Here is a 19470-nt window from a genome sequence, read left to right on the forward strand (position 1 = left end):
AGGGAGCCCGATGCGGGACTCGATCCCGGGACTCCAGGATCATGACCTGAGCCGAAGGCAGTCGCTTAACCAACTGAGCCACCCAGGCGCCCAGCATTTCTTTATACAAAGACAGTAGCTTGTTAAATTGAAAAGAAACCTATTCTAGAAGGCTCCACAACTATGCATAACCTCTTGAATTAAGGATCTCCACTTAAATATTACAATTTTCAGAACAGACATAAGCACAGAAGGTCATTATGTGGTGAAAATGAACGAGTGACTGAATTTTGGCCTCCATCTCTACCCATTACAAATTACTAAAAAAGCACACTGCTGGGGCGTCTGGATGGCTCAGATGTTAAGCATCTGCCTTCGGCTCAGGTCAGGATCCTAGGGTCCTGGGATCGAGTCCCACATCGGGCTCCCTGCTCAGCGGGAAGCCTGCTCCTCCCTCTGCCTCTGCCTCTGCCTCTCTCTCTCTCTCTCCCTCCCTCTGACTCTCATGAATAAATAAATGAAACATTAAAAAAAAAAAAAAAAAAGCACACTGCCGCCTATGGCTAAATTTTACCTGCCACCAATGTCTTTAATAGAATGTACTCCATGGAACTGACAGGAGAAAGCATTGCTGATTCCAGTACATGCAATGCTGGGGCACTGAAAGATTTCAGCAGCTCTGGGTTATCTTCGGTCACTGTCTGCAAACAATATGCTATAAAGATAAAAATTAAGTATTAAAACACAAATGAATTCTGCTAGGATAATTTATACCAATTTAATTCATCAGAAAACATTTGCATCTTTTTTTATTTTGTATTTAAATTCAATTTAGTTAACATATACTGTATTATTAGTTTCAGAGGCAGAGTTTAGTGATTCATCAGTTGCAACCCAGTGCTTATTCCATTAAGTGCTCACCTTAATGCCCATCACCCAGTCACCCCATCCCCCCACCCGCCTCCCCTCCAGCAACCCTCAGTTTGTTCCTTATAGTAAACAGTCTCTTATGGTATGCTACCCTCTCTGTTTTTATCTTATTTTATTTTTCCTTCCCTTCCTCTATGTTCATCCTTTTTGTTTCTTAAATTCCACATATGAGTGAAATCATATGGTAGCTGTCTTCCTCTGACTTATTTCACTTAGCATTACACTCTCTAGTTCCATCTAAACATTTGCATCTTTACAACTCCTTCAGACACAGACAGCTTTTGTAAAGTAAGTATGCTTTACTTAAAGGATGGTACGTGCAAACGGGGCTTCTCAAATTGTCAGTGCAATGAAAGATTTTTTTTTTCTTTTTAATTTCTAATTCTTTACAAAATAAACTTTTACAAAATACAATTTAAAAGGCTCTTAAATGGTGTGACAATGTGAAATTACTATGAACATTTATTAAGGTTTCTCCTCAATTTCTGCACACGTCGGGGACCAGTGGCAAACAGTCTACGGGAGAGACAACGCTTTTAGCAGTTCCGTTATCGAGAACAAGCCCTGGACTTGGGGACATTCTGGCTTCCTTTAAATTCAGCATGACCTTAAAAGTTAGGGCTATTTCTGGTAAAACAGTATTTCTTAAGAAAAAAAAGGGGAGGCGGCGCTTGGGTGGCTCAGTCGTTAAGCATCTGCCTTTGGCTCAGGTCATGATCCCAGGGTCCTAGGATCAAGCCTCACATCAGGCTCCCTGCTTGGCCAGGAGCCTGCTTCTCCCTCTCCCACTCCCCCTGCTTGTGTTCTCTCTCTAGCTGTGTCTCTCTCTCTGTGTCAAATAAATAAATAAAAATCTAAAAAAAAAAAAAAAGAAAAAAGTATTTTACATAAAAATGAGTAAATTAAGAGATGGCTATGATATTAAAAGACATATGATCCCTTTAGTGCTTAACTCCTCCCTTGAGTTAAACAAGACAATGGATTACAACTCGCAAATCAGAAATAATTAACTGAAAGTATCAAAACAACTGGGATTGCCTGACAGGTTTGACAGAAGAACCTCTGAAGCACAAAAGAGGAAGCAAGCCCAAATGTGTTTTTCTTAGTGTATTCCAAACAAATCCATTTCTTTCCAGGTCTCAAAATTTCAGTCAATCATGATCATCCAAATTAGTCAAAATATATGCTACTGCTGGGATCTAGTTTGGTTCCCCAAATACATGTGTATACAAATCCACATATACGCATATATCCAAATGTAATTCTTTTTCATTAAGAGACTAATTAAATTCACTTTAGCAAAAAGCCAAGAGAAACTGAGGTTGCTACCATAAAGTCAATACAAGAGCAAAGAAAGCCATATTAATATATAGGATGGAATCTCAGAAAGTTCACTTTACTGTATGTAAACCTTGCTTGATTTTCAAACCAAAGTAATTGGACATTTGTTTAAAAAATCACGAATCTAGCTAAATGCAAAAAGAAAACATTATTATACAATGCAAAATTACTTTATTCTGACCCATTTTTTTTTTTTAAGATTTTATTTATTTATTCTACAGAGAGAGAGGGAACACAAGCAGGGGGAGTAGGAGAGGGAGAAGCAGGCTTCCTGCTGAGCAGGGAGCCCGATGTGGGACTCGATCCCCGGACTCTGGGATCATGACCTGAGCCGAAGGCAGATGCTTAACGACTGAGCCACCCAGGCGCCCTCAGACCCATTTTTTTTACAGTTTATTACAGGACAAAAATTAAAAACAACTAAACCTACAAGACTAAAGACACAAAATAGAAGTGAAGTTTTTCTTTTAAAAGCTATTAACTAACTTTTGTGAATTTCCCTAATTGTGAGAAAAACTGTCCTCTGAGATTAAAAGCCACCTACCAATTTCCTAGTTCAACCATTTTTAAAATCCACATTTACTCATAAATCACCCTTCTGCCAAAGATTCCATTTTGAGAAACTGATTTTTTAATTTTTCCCAGTAGTATTTATTCCACTGTTTTCTCCTATTCTCTTGAAAGTATCCATTAGAGCCAAAAGAAGCATCAGTAAGGGGAACACACTCAGTCCATGCCAGGAGAAATGCATAATTAAATAAAAGGACAGTTGGATGCCTGGCCATTATAATGGGTAGAAAAGAAATGCTTTTCATCAATTATTTCTCCACTCTCCCCAGAGTTCTGCTGGGCCACCCATCCTCCAGTCTGTCTCTCCAAATGGACAAGGGCTCCCCACTACGGCTCTCTAACCGCACAGCGAGAACACGAGGGAGTCAAGGCAGCTGAAGCTGCTGAGCTCTGCTTGCCCTTTCCCACAGAAGGGAAGCAGGCCTACATGAAATTTCAATCACTTATTTTCCTCTCTCAAGAAAAGCACAAGTTATCAGTTTTCTGCTGGGAGTATGAGATAGTGGTACAAGACATTTAAATAAGTCTAGATTCCAATTAACTTTGGCTCAGAGGCCTGGTAGTTGTGGGTTACTGTTTCTCAGTAAATGGGAGATGAAAGCTTCAAGAATTAATAAAGTGTTCTAAGAATGATAATAGACTGCTCACATAATTACCTTCCTCCCTTTCAGAGTGAAGAGCAGGAAAATTGTATGAGTAAGTAAAGTATTAATCATAGATTTTAAAAGATTCAGAACAAACAGAACTCAGTTACACATTTATATATAAAATGAGAAAAAAGAAATCACTCCTATAGAACAAACATGCTATGTTGGAACAAAAATTTTTGAATAAGGCCACACATACTTAATAAATCATCACTTTTTCTTCACTTACCTACTGAAATAGCCAGGTCAACATTGGTGGGAAACCTACTTAAATACTTTAATACAATCTCCAAACACCCTTCTTTGTTGAATATAGATACTGCTCTACCACTGCATTCACTAAATTGAAGGAGGAAAAAGAAGTTTTACTATTCACATTTTAACATTAAGAAATCAACCACAGAAATTCATGAAAAGATAAATTAGGCTTTATAAAAGAAAAAAAACAAAACAAAAACAAGAATTGGAGTCAAACACCCACCATTTTTATAGATGAAGAAACCAATGCCCATTCTTATTTACTGTACACAGACAAAACTGGCTATCTGTATTTTTATTTCTATCACAGTAGAACATTTTAGCCGATCTCTTTACCTGCATGCCAGTTTCCTTATACGAGGCTGGAGCTGGGAGAGGGCTTAGAAATCATTTAACTTCTATTCCTCGTCTCATACATAAGGACACCCAAGCCCCAAAAGGTGAAGTGATCTACCCAAAGATCGCACATTTCGTTAGTGGTGGTTCCTTGGGTCCAGCCTATGGTTCCTTCCACTACATAACAGTAAGTTAAAGTGAGGATAAAAGGCCTCTACACTTACACAAAAAGCACTAATTTAAAAGAAAATAAAACGGATTTTATTTATTCCCTCTAGACTGCTATTATAATTTCAACAAGCAGAATTTGCAGTCTACAAAAGAGAAATTACTAGATACATTTGAAACTACACTACCTTGGGGTGCCTGGGTGGCTCAGTCGTTAAGCATCTGCCTTCGGCTCAGGTCATGATCCTGGGGTCCTGGGATCGAGCCCCCGCATCGGGCTCCTTGCTCAGCCGGGAGCCTGCTTCTCCCTCTCCTACTCCCCCTGCTTGTGTTCCCTCTCTAGCTGTCTCTCTCTCTCTGTCAAATAAATAAAATCTTTTAAAAAAACAAAACAAAACAAACTACACTACCTTTTAATAAAAAAGTCAGAATTAATGTTAAGAATGTTAATATACATACTAAATACAGGGTAAACAGAACTGATTTTAATAATCTGATCCATGTTTCCAGAGAAAAGTAATCCTCCGTACATATCACATATACATGACATACTAATAGAGCTGACCAGATTATTAAACAGAGCTGACTAAATTATGAAATTCAATCCTGTTATCTAAAGATAAACTATTCTCTGCCTGCCTATCTACCTAACTAGTTACTACAACACTGCTATGAACCTACCCTCAAGATGCCCACAGTAAAGTCAGGTATAGTCAGGAAGATAAGGCATACATGGGTTAAAGTAATTGCAAATATATACATGTGTATGCAACTTAAATATATATGACTTAAAATATGAAGTATAAAACAAAAACGTGAAGAGCTAGGACAACTGGAAGTGATATAGATAGGGCTCACAGGCATTCAGGAAAGAGTGTGTGGAGAGTACTTTTTCAGGCTCTTTTCAAAGAAAAATTTTTAAAACTTCTAAGTCCAACAATTAAGTAAATTAAAGTTATCTGGTGCACAGGAAAATGTACCCACCGGCTTGCTCAAGTGTCATTTCCTCAGACCTGATCTCTCCACTTTTTCTGGTGGAATGCACCCACTAGTTTGAAATGATATCACAGGCAAGTTCAGACTGCTATGTAGGCAGCTTTTCAGGATCCAACTTGGTCCTGTGTTCTAAGATATACCTGTGCTTTTAGGTCAGAAGTTATTGTTACTGCTGACTAGAAAATAAGGAACTGTGGCAGAATTCTGCTAGAAAGGTGGGACATACAATAGGGTAGGAAAAACTAAATCCAGGTAGTGTTTCTAGCCATTTCCATTCCTAGCTGCAAGTCCACTCCAGCCTACCACCGTCACAATCATGGAGAGTGTGGCCTTCTTCCTACCAGGGCCGAGGGAACTCTTCTTAGGCATCTCTTCCCTGTCAAATGGCAAGTGCCAGGGTAGAGGAGTAAAGCACCAGCCGAGGGCTGTGGCCCGCATCTCATTCCAGGTGCCAGACCAAAGCAGCTACTGCTCGGAGGCCTGACCAGCTTTAACACAGTGACTGCTTAAGGTTGCGCAGGCACTGGGGAAGAACTGGGGTGCAGCAGGTGGTAATGGCCACGATTCCTCTTATTTCTGTCAGCAGCAATGATGGGAGAGAAGAGTTATAAAGCAAACAAAGCGGTAGTGATGCTATGAGGAAAAGGGCTTAGGAAGGAAGGTTGATTTTAGGTCACTTGAGACTACCTCCTACCAAGCATTAACATCAGGGATTTATAGCCCCACCAAGGAGAACAGACACTACAGTCTGACAGAAAAAGCCTGAGCGATGCTGTAGCAGGAGGCTGTTTGGAAAGTTTCTTACCATATATTCCACAGCACATTCATGGCCTCATTGGCTATGTTCTCAATAGAATTTCTGTTCTGATCTTTTTTTTCCTGTGGAGACATCTCATTTGAATCCAGGCCAGCACTACACTGTAACCAAATATCATGATTAGTACCCTGGTTCAAAAGAATAATTAAACAAAAACGCTAATGGTAGTGAAGAATCACAAAAACTAAACATCAGAAATTATAGTGGTTAACGAGCTCATCAAATTCTCACAAGCAGTACCCTTCCGACAATCCTGCTCCCTTCTGGCAAGAAATATAGACAAAAAAAGTTCACAAGTCATTGTACAAACTGGACACAAAGCATTTAACGTTTTAAAATGTAAAATCAATACAAAGTATTTCATCTAATACAATAAAGATAGTAAATCGGGCACAGAAAGGCACCACTCTAAGCACTTTCCATTAAGTCATTTAATCCTGACCACGCACCTGTGAAGCAGATGAACTATTCTCCCCAGTCATCCACTACAAATAGGAAACTGAGGTACAGGGAGATTGCTGAAGGTGTAGCTTAGTACACGGCAGAGCTAGGATTCAGACCCAGGTATTCCGGCTGTAAAGCTGGTGCCCGGTACCACTGCGGTCCTGCCCCTCTAGCATAATCCACGGCAGCCTCTGAAGCGGGGCTTCTCAATCTCAGCACCACCGACACTTTGGACTGAATGATTCTTTGCTGTGGGGGCTGACATGTGCATTGGAGGATGTGTGGCAGCATCCTGGCCTTCTACCCACTGCATTTGCCAGTAGCAACAGCTACCCTCAAATCAAAAATGTCTCCAGACATTGCCAAACGTCCCCTGTGGGGCAAAATCACCACCAGTTCAGAACCAGACTCTAAACAGAGTAAGACTGATGCCTCTCAGCAAAACTGGATATTCTTTATAAAGACTTAAGTAAAAATTATCCATCAAGGGACGCCTGGGAGGCTCGGTTGGGTGTCTGCCTTCGGCTCAGGTCATGATCCCATGAGCTGGGATCAGAGCCCCACATTGGTTTCCCTGATCAGCGGGGAGCCTGCTTCTCCCTCTCCCTCTGCTGCTCCCCCTCCTTATGCTCTCCGCTGTCAAATAAATAAATAAAATCTTAAAAAAAAAATTACCCATCAATACAGAATAGTGGACTAACAGCACCTTAGCTGCTGTTTTTGTTTTTTTTTTTAAGTAGGCTCCACGCCAGGCGCACAGCCCAGCGTGGAGCCCAACGTGGGGCTTGAACTTACGACCCTGAGATCAAGACCTGAGCGGAGATCAAGAATCGGTCACTTAGGGGCGCCTGGGTGGCTCAGTCGTTAAGCGTCTGCCTTCAGCTCAGGTCATGATCCCAGGGTCCTGGGATTGAGCCCTGCATCGGGCTCCCTGCTCAGCAGGAGGCCTGCTTCTCCCTCTCCCACTCCCCCTGCTTGTGTTCCCTCTCTCGCTGTGTCTCTCTCTGTCAAATAAATAAAATCGGAAGAAAGAAAAAAAAAAAAAGAATCGGTCACTTAACTGACTGAGTCACCCAGGCACCCTGATGCATATGCGCCATCATGCAGTAAGGTTGGCATGATACTAAATTTGAAAACGTAATGTAATCTTCATGGCAAATTATGCCTCAGCTTTCTCATCTGCAAAACAGGAATACCACCTTCCAAATAGGACTGATGCAAGGATTAAATAATACATAAAACACCACTGACACAAAAACAAGTAATCCATAAAGACTAATTATTTTTATTTACAAAATTTAAGGTCTAAAGGAATCAGTCTATAGTTTTAGGAAGGTCTTTTCCAACTAGCATATAAGTAAAGATAGTAGGGACAAAATAACAGAGATTTGTATGAATGATGAGAAATCAATGTTTCTAGGAAAAAAAACAAAATTCCCATAGAATGTTCTGAGGGAAGACAAAATAATACCAAAGAGCTAAAAAAAAAAAAACAAAAACAAAAACTAAGGGTGCATACAAAAAGCTACAGTTAAAAAGTACCATGAAGCTACTTTAAAAACCACATACCTCTTTCAGCAGTGCAACCAGAGGGGTCATGATATCCTTAGTCACCATGTCATCACAAACTTCAAAACCTCCACAAGCACTGAGGTTTCTACACAAAAAGTTTAAAATGTTTTACTTTCTCAGAGCACATGTCACAAAACACTTTTAAGCTGTCAAATTTAATCTCTCCCCATACTTGTTTTCCAGATGAAACTGCTTATGATTTCTGCAAGATGCTACAGAACCAATCCACAGATTTCCATCAGATCTGTTCTGATCCTGGTTCCACGTAACAACTTAATTTTGAAGTCTGAGACAATACACAGGTGCATGACAACAGGGAAGGGAGAGGGGAGAAGACTTTTCCTACTTAATGAACAAATCACAGCATGATCTGATATGAAGGGACATTTTCTTGGGATCAAGACTTCAAGGGCAGCAAAGGTGAGGCTGAATGACAGCGAGGCCGAAGGAACTCTGGCGAAACTGAATTTTAATTGGGAAGACACTGCTTGCTTGCCTTCTAAGTGCACAGCACTGTACCAGGCACTGAGTATATGGAGATGAATTGGAAGATGTCCCCACAACCTTCCAGGAGCTCCCAGGATATGTAAGCCTCAGGGAAAGGGTAGGCCTTCCTACATGCAATTTCCTCCAGCATGTGGCTAATCCCCATCCCTCCCTTAGGGTTTTCTTCCCTGAGCCCCCAGTTATATCCTCTCATAGCACCCTCTGTAATTATCACTGGTTGTAATTATACAATTGTGTGATTATTTTGGTTAATGCCCGTCTCCCTCAATACTGTAAGATCCATGAAGGACAGAAATTATGTCTGTCTTGTTCACTAACACATGCCCACAGCCTATCCAGCCCATTGCCTAGTGCACAGAAGGCACACAAAATACACTTGCTAAATCAATGAATCAAGCGTAATGTAACACAGTTGCAAGAACTGCAACCATTAACTTCTACTCTTGCCCCCTCTACAGTCCATTCTCTGTACAGCCATCAGAGGAGCCTTTTCAAAAGGTAAATTACATCAGGCCACTCCTGCTCACAATAGGTCCTTCAGCCCTACACTATCGAGGACATCACTCCAACCTCATCTCCTATGATACCCACCCTCTACTATGTTCAGCCACACTAACCCTTATGTTTCTTTTTCTTTTTTAAGAGCTTATATATTTGTCAGAGAGAGAGAGAGGAAGAGCGAGCGAGCACAAGGAGGGGGAGCAGTAAGCAAAGGGAGAAGCAGGATCCCCGCTGAGCAAGGAGCCCGATGCCGGACTCGATCCCAGGACCCTGAGATCATTACCTGAGCTGAAGGCAGACGCTCAAACAAATGAGCCACGCAGGTGTCCCAAACTTTCTGTTCTTTAACCATGTCAAGCCCTTTGCTGCCTCACTTCTTTGCTGTTCCCTCTGCCGGGAATGCTTTTCCCCTGGATTTTCATGTCTGGCTCTGAGGCATCAGGTCAAGTGTCATCTACAGATCGGAATTTAAAGTAACTTCCCACCTCCGGCTCATCATCCTCTTGGTATTCTCCATCGCCCTTCTCACTACCTCCTATTACCTGTTTTACCAGTTTCCTGGCCTCCTGTCTCCTCAACATGGGTTCTGTGAAGGCAGGCATCTCGGCGCTCTTGCTCAGCGCTCTGCCTGTTCAAACCCCCTGCACCCAGAACGCCTGCCACACACACTGGAAGAGCCCACAGGACCTCGGGACTTTGGAGGGTTCTTGGAGAGACCGTAAAGGATGTTAGGCCTTGCGGGGAGGATCCCTGCCGGCTGCTGCAGCTGAAGCAGCCCGCTGGACAGACGGAATGCGTGTGGCCCCCGGGCGGCGTGGGTTCCTCTGGAGTCTGCAGGCTGAGTTCAAATCCCCCCTGTGCAAATGGGAGACCCTGGGCGGTCTGGGTCTCCCGAGCTGCCGCAGGCAAGTGCACCGTGACAGGCGACGGGGCATGGCACGCACGGGCGCGCCGGCTGGCCGCCGCGACCCCCCCTCCCGGCTCACCTCAGCGCGCCGGCCGCCGTCTCCCTCACCGCCAGGCTGGGGTCCAGCAGCAGCGGCCCGAGGCGGCGCACGGCGTCCCGACGCGCCAGGCCGGGCAACGCCGGCCGCTGCTGCACCAGCCGGGCCAGCCCCGCGCAGGCGCACTCGCGGACCTCGGCGCTCGGGTGCTGGAGCTGCGGGAGGGGACCAAGTGTCAGAGGCGGCGCAGAGCGCAGGCGCGGGGGCCGCGGCAGGGGCGCACCGCGCTGCCACGGGGCTCCCCGCGAGCCCCGCCCCTCGCGGCCCCTGCAAGCCCCCGCCTCACCTTTTCCAGCAGCTCCGCCGCCGGCCCGTCATCCTCCTCTCCCTCCGTCCCGTTCGCCGCCCCTGCCGCTTCGGCCTGACAGTCGCCCGTAGGGGAGAACTGAGGTCGCTTGAAGCGCTTGGTCCGGCTCTTGCCCATGAAGATATGCGCTGCGGGGAAAGTCCGAGAGAGAAGGGCAACAGCAGGACGGTGGAGGCTGCTGAGCTAGGGGCAAGGTCCTGTTACCGAGGGGGTCTCGGTGTCACTGCTCAGGCGGGCCTGCTGACGGCCGGAGCCCACATGGGAAAGAAGTGCGCAGGCGTGCCGCGTGTCGGCGGGGAAGAGAGGGCTGGCGCGGGGAGTGCGCAGGCGTCATGAGAGTGGGCGGGGCCAGACCTGGACGAGGGGCGGAGTCCTGTGTTTTTTCCCCCGGGAAGTGGGAGGCAGGACTTTGATGGGACTGCTGACTCCCACCAGCGGCACCGAGTGCGCTTCTCACCAGCTAGTGACGTTTATTGTTACTGAGCCTTGCCAAACGTTTATTTCCACAATAAGCAAATGCGATTAAGGGTACCTAACTTGCAAGGTTATTGTGAGGCTTACCCAAAATTGTGTGAAGTGCCTAACACCAAACCTAACATATTTAATTTGTAGGTGCTCAAAATTATTAATCACGATTTTTTTGTGTCCCTAGGGCCTAGCACAGCTCCTGTCATAGTCAAAAACCCAGTTAATATTTTAGAATGAATGTACATCTATTTTTTGGGGGGGGGGAAGGGGCAGAGGGAGAGGGAGAGTCTCAAGCAGACTCTGCTCTAACCACAGGGGGCTGGATCTCACTACTGGAGATCAGGACCCAACCCAAACCAAGAGTCAGTGGCCAACCGACTGAGTCACCCCAGTGCCCAAATGTACATCAGTGTTTGATAAGATGGACTCCCTAAGTTAATCTTCCTGCCTTGGTTTCCTCATTTGTAAAAATGGGAACACCAATAATATATCCCTAATGGAGTTGGTATAAGGATTAAATGTGTTAAGTGTGTTTAAGGTGCTAAGAACATTCACTGGCACACTATAAATATTGCATACATTAACAGCAAAATGATTCTTTGACAAGTATTTATTGAGCACCGGACACAGTGCTGAGCAATGGAATAAAGCAATAACCAAAACAGATTTGGTCCCTCTCCTTTGTCTTTGTCCTTAGGGGATTTACAGTTTAGAGAGAGATGTCTTAAACATATAATTATATGAATAATTCTAGTTGAATAATTGTAGTATAGCACTAAGAAAGAAGGAATTATACAGGAAGATCTTCTGTAGTCTTTACAATTAAACATGTACATATTGAGCACCCCCAAAATGCATAGCTTTCAGGTCAATATTGTATGGGAGAAAAGTTCTACCCTGTGGCAACCCCCTCCTCAAAGAGTGGACTGTCTAGTAAGGTAAATAACGTTAATTACTACAGCATATTTTGGAAAACAGTCACAGAGGTGTAGCTAAGCTTGTACAAAATTTCTGGCCTATCAAAGACCACTGTAAGTACAAGGAAAACTTGGAGCTCCAAATGCATATTGGTAGATTTTACTTCCTACTTCTGTCTATTTGGCCAATTTTGTCCTGCCACCTCCCCAGTCCGAGCTACTGTCTTCTCTTGCCTTGACCACAGGGGCTTCTGGTCTTTCTTTTTCTACTCTGCCTATACATAAGAGTAGCTAGAGTGATTTTTTTCCATCCTTCTCATATTCACTCCCTCGATTAAAACGTTTCAGTGGTCGGGGCGCCTGGGTGGCTCAGTTGGTTAAGCGACTGCCTTCGGCTCAGGTCATGATCCTGGAGTCCCGGGATCGAGTCCCGCGTCGGGCTCCCTGCTCAGTGGAGAGCCTGCTTCTGCCTCTCTCTCTGCCTGTCTCTCTGCCCACTTGTGCTTTCTCTCTGTGTGTCAAATAAATAAATAAAATCTTAAAAAAAAAAACAACAAAAAAAAAACACGTTTCAGTGGTTCCCCTTTCTCTTAGAATGAAGATCAAAATCTTACCAGGTAGCAGGAAGTAGCAAGGCCAGATTCCACCTTCATCTCACATTACCTCCTACACTCTGGCCCTTAGCCACCCTCCATAGGGTTGAGATCTCTTCTGCCTAAGGACCTTGAAAAGGCTCAGTCCCCATCCCTGTCCTGGTGAATGCAAGTGTCATTTTTTCATAGGTAGCTCCTCTGATTTCAAAGTCTGAGACAGAGCTCCCTTGAGACTGCACTTATCTTGTTCCTTTGCTTCAAAGCACAGCTCCAAATTAGTTAACAATTTAATTTTTTTTAAGATTGATTTAGTTGAGAGAGTGCGTGGGGCGGGGGGCAGAGGGAGAGGTAGAGAGAGTCTTTTTTTTTAAGATTCTATTTATTTATTTGAGAGAGACAGAGAGACAGTATGAGCAGGGGGAGGGACAGAGGCAGAGGGAGAAGCAGGCTCCCCGACCCTGAGATCTTGACCTGAGCTGAAACCAAGAGTCTGATGCTCAGCTGACTGCGTGCGCCATCCAGGTGCCCCTTAACTTTATTTGTGTATAATACTCAGACATATCCACACAGTCTCTCCAACTGCTCACTAAACCCTGTGAGGACAAGACTGCCTATCTACACGGATCACCGTACTCCCAACACTGGCCCAACAAGGCCTATCTGGCACAGAATAGGCATATGCAATTTCTTTTTTTTTTTTTTAGATTTTATTTATTCACTTGAGAGAGAAATAATGAGACAGAGCATGAGAGGGGGGAGGGTCAGAGGGAGAAGCAGACTCCGCGCCGAGTGGGGAGTCCAATGCGGGGCTCAATCCCAGGACTCCAGGATCATGACCGGAGCCAAAGGCAGTCGCCCAACCAACTGAGGCGCCCAGGCGTATGCAATTTCTTGAATGAATAGAGACCACATAGTCAGGAAAGAGTAGGGCATGACACCCAGACAGAACAGGAGGAGAGTAAAAAAAAAAAAAAAAAAAGATTCCTGCTGTTTCTCTCACTGTGGGGATGAGCAAGAAAAAATGGTCCAAAACCTTAGTTAGGGGAGAACTCTGTGATCTGTTTTCATTAGTTACTCTTTCCTGGGAGAAATGAACATTTCTGTTAAAATGAATGATAAACTTTACTCAATGAACTTAAGATCCCCTCTGGGAACCAGAAAGATAGCAGTTTTAGGAAGAGCCCGGTGACCTTTAACTAGTCTAATAATCTGTAACCAGTCACTTTTTAAAAATCCAGTCAAGCAAAGGTGCCTGGGTGGCTCAGTCATTAAGCGTCTGCCTTCGGCTCAGGTCATGATCCTGGGATCCTCGGATCAAGCCCCGCATTGGGCTCCCAGTTTGGCAGGAAGCCTACTTCTCCCGCTCCCGCTTCCTCTGCTTGTGTTCCCTCTCTCGCTGTCAAGTAAATAAATAAAATCTTAAAAAAAAAAAAATCCAGTCAAGCAATGATTATCCAACCATCCCTTTTTCCTACAAATTATCTTTGTTGAGAGGGAGTTTTTGAATTAGACTGCGTAGAACCTCTTTCCTTGAGACAATAAAAATGCTTATAATCAATTATTGGTCCCATATATTTTAAATAGGAGCTAGCTGTTCTCACAGATTCCTGTTTCTCTCCCTGCATATTTTGTAAGGTAATCTTCCTGAAGAAAACACTCTGATCAGGGCACCTGGGTGGCTCAGTCAGTCAAGCGTCCGCCTTCAGCTCAGGTCATGATCCCGGGGTCCTGAGATCGAGCCCCACATCGGGCTCCCTGCTCAGCGGGAAGCCTGCTTCTCCCTCTCCCGCTCCCCCTCCTCTGTTCCCTCTCTCGCTGTCTCTCTCTCTGTCAAATAAATAAATAAAATCTTTAAAAAAAAAAATCTTAAAAAAAAAATTGTACCAAGAAATGTACTTTTGTTGAGTGGACTGCTTACTTATGGGCCTGGCCTCTTCAACATTTGATATTGAATTATAGATTAATAAGTTGCAAATAATTTTGTCCATTCAAGATACAAATTATTTCTGTCCAGTAGAAAATATAACCTCAAAGGATACAATTCCATTGCCTTGGAGAACATCACCAATTTGATATCTAATCTAGGAATCTTAGTTAAGCAAATGTTTCCTCACTGACTATATACATTTCTGTTTCTCCTTTAAACCGTTTTTACTGGGGCGCCTGGGTGGCTCAGTCGTTAAGCATCTGCCTTCGGCTCAGGGCATGATCCCAGGGTCCTGGGCTCCAGCCCCGCATCGGGCTCCCTGCTCCGCAGGAGGCCTGCTTCTCCCTCTCCCACTCCCCCTGCTTGTGTTCCCTCTCTCGCTGTGTCTCTCTCTGTCAAATGAATGAACAAAATCTTTTAAAAAAATAAATAAATAAACCAGCTTTACCATTCTCCTGGCTCCTTCATTAAGGAACTGGCACATACCTACTATGTTTATCCGAGTCAATTTTTTAACTTGTTGCCCATCATCCTTTGTTTATTCATAGGGTAAGGAAGTTGTTCACCAGGTACTATGAAGTGAAGAGGCAGGTCACAAAGCAGCATATATAATATAATCCCATTTTTGGAAAAACACAGAGGAAATATCTATGAGAGTATACATATCAGGACACCTGGGTGGCTCAGTCGGTTAAGTGTCTGCCTTCGGCTCATGTCACGATCCTGGGGTCCTGGGATCAAGTCCCACATTGGGCTCCCTGCTCAGTGGGGAGCCTGCTTTCCCTCTGCCCCTCCCCCTGCTTGTGCTCTCTCTCTTTCTCTGACAAATAACTAAATAAAATCTTAAAAACAAACAAAAAAAGTATACATATGAAAGTGTTAACTGTGTTGGCCTCTGGGTGGAATTAAAGGAGAATTTTTAAAAATCTGATTATTGGCCTGTTTTATTTGGGGGGGAGGTTTCTAGAATGAGCAGATAGTATTTGCATTATTTTTTAAGCCATGAAAAAAAGTTTTAAAGAAATACAGTATAATTCTTCCCTCCTCGGTGTGGCCCCCGTTTCCTGTTACCCTCACACTCCCCTATCACTTGTCAATGTCCGCCCTTGATGCCCGGAAGACTCTGCTGTAAGATTTAGGACTCCTGCCACAGCTTTAGGGTCTGGATCAGCAGTTGATTTTTTTTTTTTTTTGACAGAGAGAGACAAGTGAGAGCAGGATCACAAGCAGGGGGAGAGGGAGAGGGAGAAACAGGCTTCCCGCCGAGTAGGGAGCCCAACGCAGGGCTCGATCCCAGGACCCTGGGATCATGACCCGAGCCGAAGGCAGACGCCCAACGACTGAGCCACCCAGGCGCCCCAGCAGTTGATATTTTGTTCATAATGTCAGAGTCATTCATCTAGATATTGTTGGATGTTGTTTGCAGGTTATTTGCAGCACAAGAGTTTCATGTAGCAAAATCATCTTACATTTGTAGAACTCATAAAACTATCCACTTAAAAAATTTTTTTTCAGGCGCCTGGGTGGCTCAGTTGGTTAAGCGACTGCCTTCGGCTCAGGTCATGATCCTGGAGTCCCTGGATCGAGTCCCGCATCGGGCTCCCTGCTCGGCAGGGAGTCTGCTTCTCCCTCTGACCCTCCCCCCTCTCATGTGCTTGCTCTCTCTCATTCTCTCTCTCTCAAATAAATAAATAAAATCTTTAAAAAAAATTTTTTTTTTTTCGAAATAGGCCCATTTAATATTGCAGAGTATTTCCTTTGCTCCCAGGTGGGCAGCATTGCCTCCCTATTGGTAGTTTCTTACTCTTCTTGCTCAGGTCTCAGCAAACCCTGTCTGTCAAGGTAGTTCTTCTGGCTCTTCAGTGAAGAGCTGGTACCTTCCTATCTGGTTTTAATTGGGCATGTCAAGGCTGGCTTTGGGTCATCCAACGATTACTACAGGATTTCAATACTCCTTTTATTTTTTTTACTTTTTTTCGGAACCAAAAGAAATTTACTTATAAAATTTTCCAGTTGACCAGTGGTGAGAACCAAGAAAGAGTCAACCCCACTAATAGTCTTTAAGCCAGTGTGTACAAGAGAACAAGCACAGTAGCTCTTGATGAGGAGGCTGGAAAGATGTCCCTTCTGCAGGTCTTCCGTTGCATGAGGACATATACTTAACCACAGGGGTCATTGCAAGTAGCATCATGGTATCCGGAGACTCAGCTGAGCCACTGCTTCTAGAGTGCTATTTCTTGTCTACCTTACATAGCTGTTTCACGACTTTTGTTCATTTCTTTGTTGGCTTCTTTTCTTTTCTTTTCCTTGGTTGGTTTTCCACTTCTTTTTTTCAAAGATTTTCTTTATTTATTTGACAGAGAGAGAGAGAGAGCACAAGCACAGGGAGCTGCAGGCAAAGGGAGAGTGAGAAGCAGGCTCCCCACTGAGCGGGGAGCCCGATGCGGGGCTCGATCCCAGGACCCTGGGATCATGACCTGAGCCGAAGGCAGACGCTTAATGCTTAACCGACTGAGACACCCCAGGCGCCCCAGGTTTTCGACTTTTTCTCTGTGTCTCCTTTTCTTTCTGCTCTTCTATGGTCAGCTCCTTTCTTTCTGCCATGGTTGCCTTCTTCCTCTTCTTTATCATGAACACTGGTGTAAACTGCTTTGTGATAGCCTTCCCGGTTCCAAGCGATTTCTTTTTTTTTTTTAAGCTTTTTTTTTTTTTTAAGATTTTATTTATTTATTTGACAGAGAGAGAGATAGCGAGAGAGAGAACACAAGCAGGGGGAGTGGGAGAGGGAGAAGCAGGCTTCCCGCTGAGCAGGGAGCCCGATGCGGGACTCGATCCCAGGACCCTGGATCATGACCTGAGCCAAAGGCAGACGCTTAACCGACTGAGCCACCCAGGTGCCCCTCCAAGCAATTTCAATGGCAAAAAAATTTTATCCCGGGGGCAAAGATGGTGTTCTCCTCAGTGTAGCCCTGCAACCAATCCAGTCGCAGCAAAGGATCGTAGCTGAAGTATTCTACAATCCGGTCAAACTTGAAGCAGAATGACCTCCACTTCTTTTTAGCTGATTCGGATTTGAGCTCTTCTGAGTCCAACAAACACATCAGGCCTGAGTTTCTCAAAATTGTCCCAAAACTCAGAATAGATTTGGTCATCTGCTTTGGTGAGTTTCAGGAACTGTGTGGGTCAACTGACGAAACCAGCTTGTAGCTGTCTCCGCAGGCTTCATTGCTTCCCTGGCCCAATCCATCTCCGTATCAGGATCGTTGCCATAAGACACGGCTGGCAGCATGTGCCACTGACACCAAGTCCCCAGAAACTGGCTCAGCAGCCCCACCAGTCACCTCCATGACTCCATGCACCCCACAAAGCGAGTGCCCATTTCCCGGAAATGACTATTTGTGTGCTCTTTCTGTAGCTGGTTGGAAAGGGAGGGTTCGTTTTATTTATTTTAACCTAATATCACTTTGGTTTAAAAAAAAACAACCATCAACGATCACACATTTCTTTTCTTTTTTTTTTAAAGATTTTATTTATTTATTTATTTGACAAAGAGAGACACAGTGAGAGAGGGAACACAAGCAGAGGGAGTGGGAGAGGGAGAAGCGGGCTTCCAGCCAAGCAGGGAGCCGGATGCTTGTGCGCTCTCGCTCGCTCTCTCTGTCTAATAAACAAACAAAATCTTAAAAAACATTTTTTTCTTTTTTTTAAGTACGGGATTTTTTTTTTTTTTTAAAGAATGCTAATATCTAGTAGTCATTGCCTGAAATGAGCCAAATCAATTTTGTGTTCTAGGATATTTACATCTTTGTCCCTGAAATCTATTGCCTGCCTTGTTGGCTGTTTGGCTCAAAACAAAACAAGACAAAACAAATAAAAACACCGTGAAAAATACCTAGGTTAAAACAAGTCACTTCTGGGGCACCTGGGTGACTCAGTCGTTAGGCGTCTGCCTTCTGCTCAGGTCATGATCCCAGGGTCCTGGGATCAAGCCCCACATCGGGCTCCCTGCTCGGCAGGAAGCCTGCTCTCCCTCTCCCACTGCTTGTGTTCCTGCTCTCGCTATCTCTCTCTCTGTCAAATAAATAAATAAAATCTTAAAAAAAAAAAAAAAAGTCACTTCTACTTGGTGAGATTTAATCCTAATACAGATTGCCCTAAATCCCATCTAACCCACCCAACCTCTGGAAAGGGATAAACCTTAAATGGCTATGATCAAAACAGGCAATCCTGTCCCCAAATGCTGAGAAACATCTTAAGGGCATATTATTTACCCAAAAAGTCAACAAAACCAGTTGTTCTATCTATATCTTTGCCCAAACCAGTATTTTCAGTATTTCTCATTTTAGCCATTTCAGTAGGTGTATGGCAACTGGAACTCTCAAACAGTGCTGGGGGGAATGTAAAATGGGGCAGCCACAGGGGTGCCTGGCTGGCTCAGGGGGAGGAGCATGCCACTCTTGATCTCAGGGTTGTGAGTTCGAGCCCCATGTTGGGTGTATAGATTACTTAAAAATAAAATCTTAAAAAACAAAACAAAAAAACACCATGGCAGCCATTTTAGAAAAAGAGTTTGGCAGGTTCTTGTCAAGCACTCAGTTCATAATCCAGCCATTCCACCCCAAGGTAGTCCCAAGAAAAGTTAATATACCCACAAAGACTTACACATGAATATTCATAGCAGCTTGCACATGAATATTCATAATAGTCCCAAACTGGAAACAACTAAAATGTCCATCACAGGTAAATGAAGAGGGGCGCCTGGGTGGCTCAGTTGGTTAAGCATCCAACTCTTGGTTTCAGTTCAGGTCATGCTCTCAGGGTTGTGGGATTGAGCCCCGTGTGACACTCTGTGCTCAGTGAAGAGTCGGCTTGAGATTCTTCCCCGTCTCCACCTCCCCCTCTTTTTCCCCTCTGCTCACCACCTGCCCGATTGCACTCTCTCTCAAATAAATAAATAAAATCTTTAAAAAAAAACACCAGTTAAGGGACGCTTGGGTGTCTGCCTTCGGCTCGGGCTGTGATGCCGGGGTCCTGGGATCCAGTCCTGATCAGGCTGCTTGCTCGGCGGGGAGCCTGCTTCTCCCTCTGCCTGCCGTTCCTTCTACTTGTACTCTCTCTCTCTGACAAATAAATAAATAAAATCTTAAAAAAAAAAAATCCTAGATTATCTGCTCACTGAGTGTTTAAA

At 44.2% G+C, this 19470-nt stretch overlaps 2 protein-coding genes across 19 annotated transcripts in view; both read right to left on the reverse strand.

Moving 5' to 3' along the window:
- Positions 1-10645, reverse strand: part of HEATR3 (HEAT repeat containing 3) — a 41067-nt gene extending 30422 nt beyond the window's left edge. For 4 of the 12 annotated variants that reach the window (XM_045870018.3, XM_045870017.3, XM_064580982.1 and 1 more), the window contains exons 1-6: positions 10357-10645; positions 10053-10225; positions 8056-8143; positions 6031-6143; positions 3697-3806; positions 554-694 (exon numbers count right to left, since the gene is read on the reverse strand). In XM_045870018.3, the coding sequence (XP_045725974.1) occupies positions 554-694; positions 3697-3806; positions 6031-6143; positions 8056-8143; positions 10053-10225; positions 10357-10494 (763 nt within the window). In that variant the 5' untranslated portion in view covers positions 10495-10645. Of the gene's footprint in view, positions 1-553; positions 695-3696; positions 3807-4417; positions 4587-6030; positions 6144-6491; positions 6813-8055; positions 9234-9349; positions 9980-10052; positions 10226-10356 lie in introns of those variants that run through there. The other 8 variants (XM_064580983.1, XM_045870019.3, XM_064580984.1 and 5 more) reach the window with 8 other exon arrangements.
- A 561-nt stretch (positions 10646-11206) lies between these two features.
- The window catches only part of CNEP1R1 (CTD nuclear envelope phosphatase 1 regulatory subunit 1), a 42493-nt gene continuing 34229 nt past the window's right edge, over positions 11207-19470 (reverse strand). For 2 of the 7 annotated variants that reach the window (XR_010408135.1, XM_064580990.1), the window contains one exon: positions 11207-12273. Coding sequence is in view for 4 of the 7 variants with exons in the window: in XM_064580990.1 (XP_064437060.1) it covers positions 12211-12273 (63 nt within the window). In the remaining 3 variants the exon portion in view is untranslated. The other 5 variants (XR_010408140.1, XR_010408136.1, XM_064580988.1 and 2 more) reach the window with 4 other exon arrangements.

This window comes from Mirounga angustirostris, unplaced genomic scaffold (assembly GCF_029215605.1).
Source record: "Mirounga angustirostris isolate CCGP_5_RB_7025 unplaced genomic scaffold, mMirAng1.0.hap1 SCAF_16, whole genome shotgun sequence".
In the NCBI taxonomy this organism is placed as follows: Eukaryota; Metazoa; Chordata; class Mammalia; order Carnivora; family Phocidae; genus Mirounga; species Mirounga angustirostris.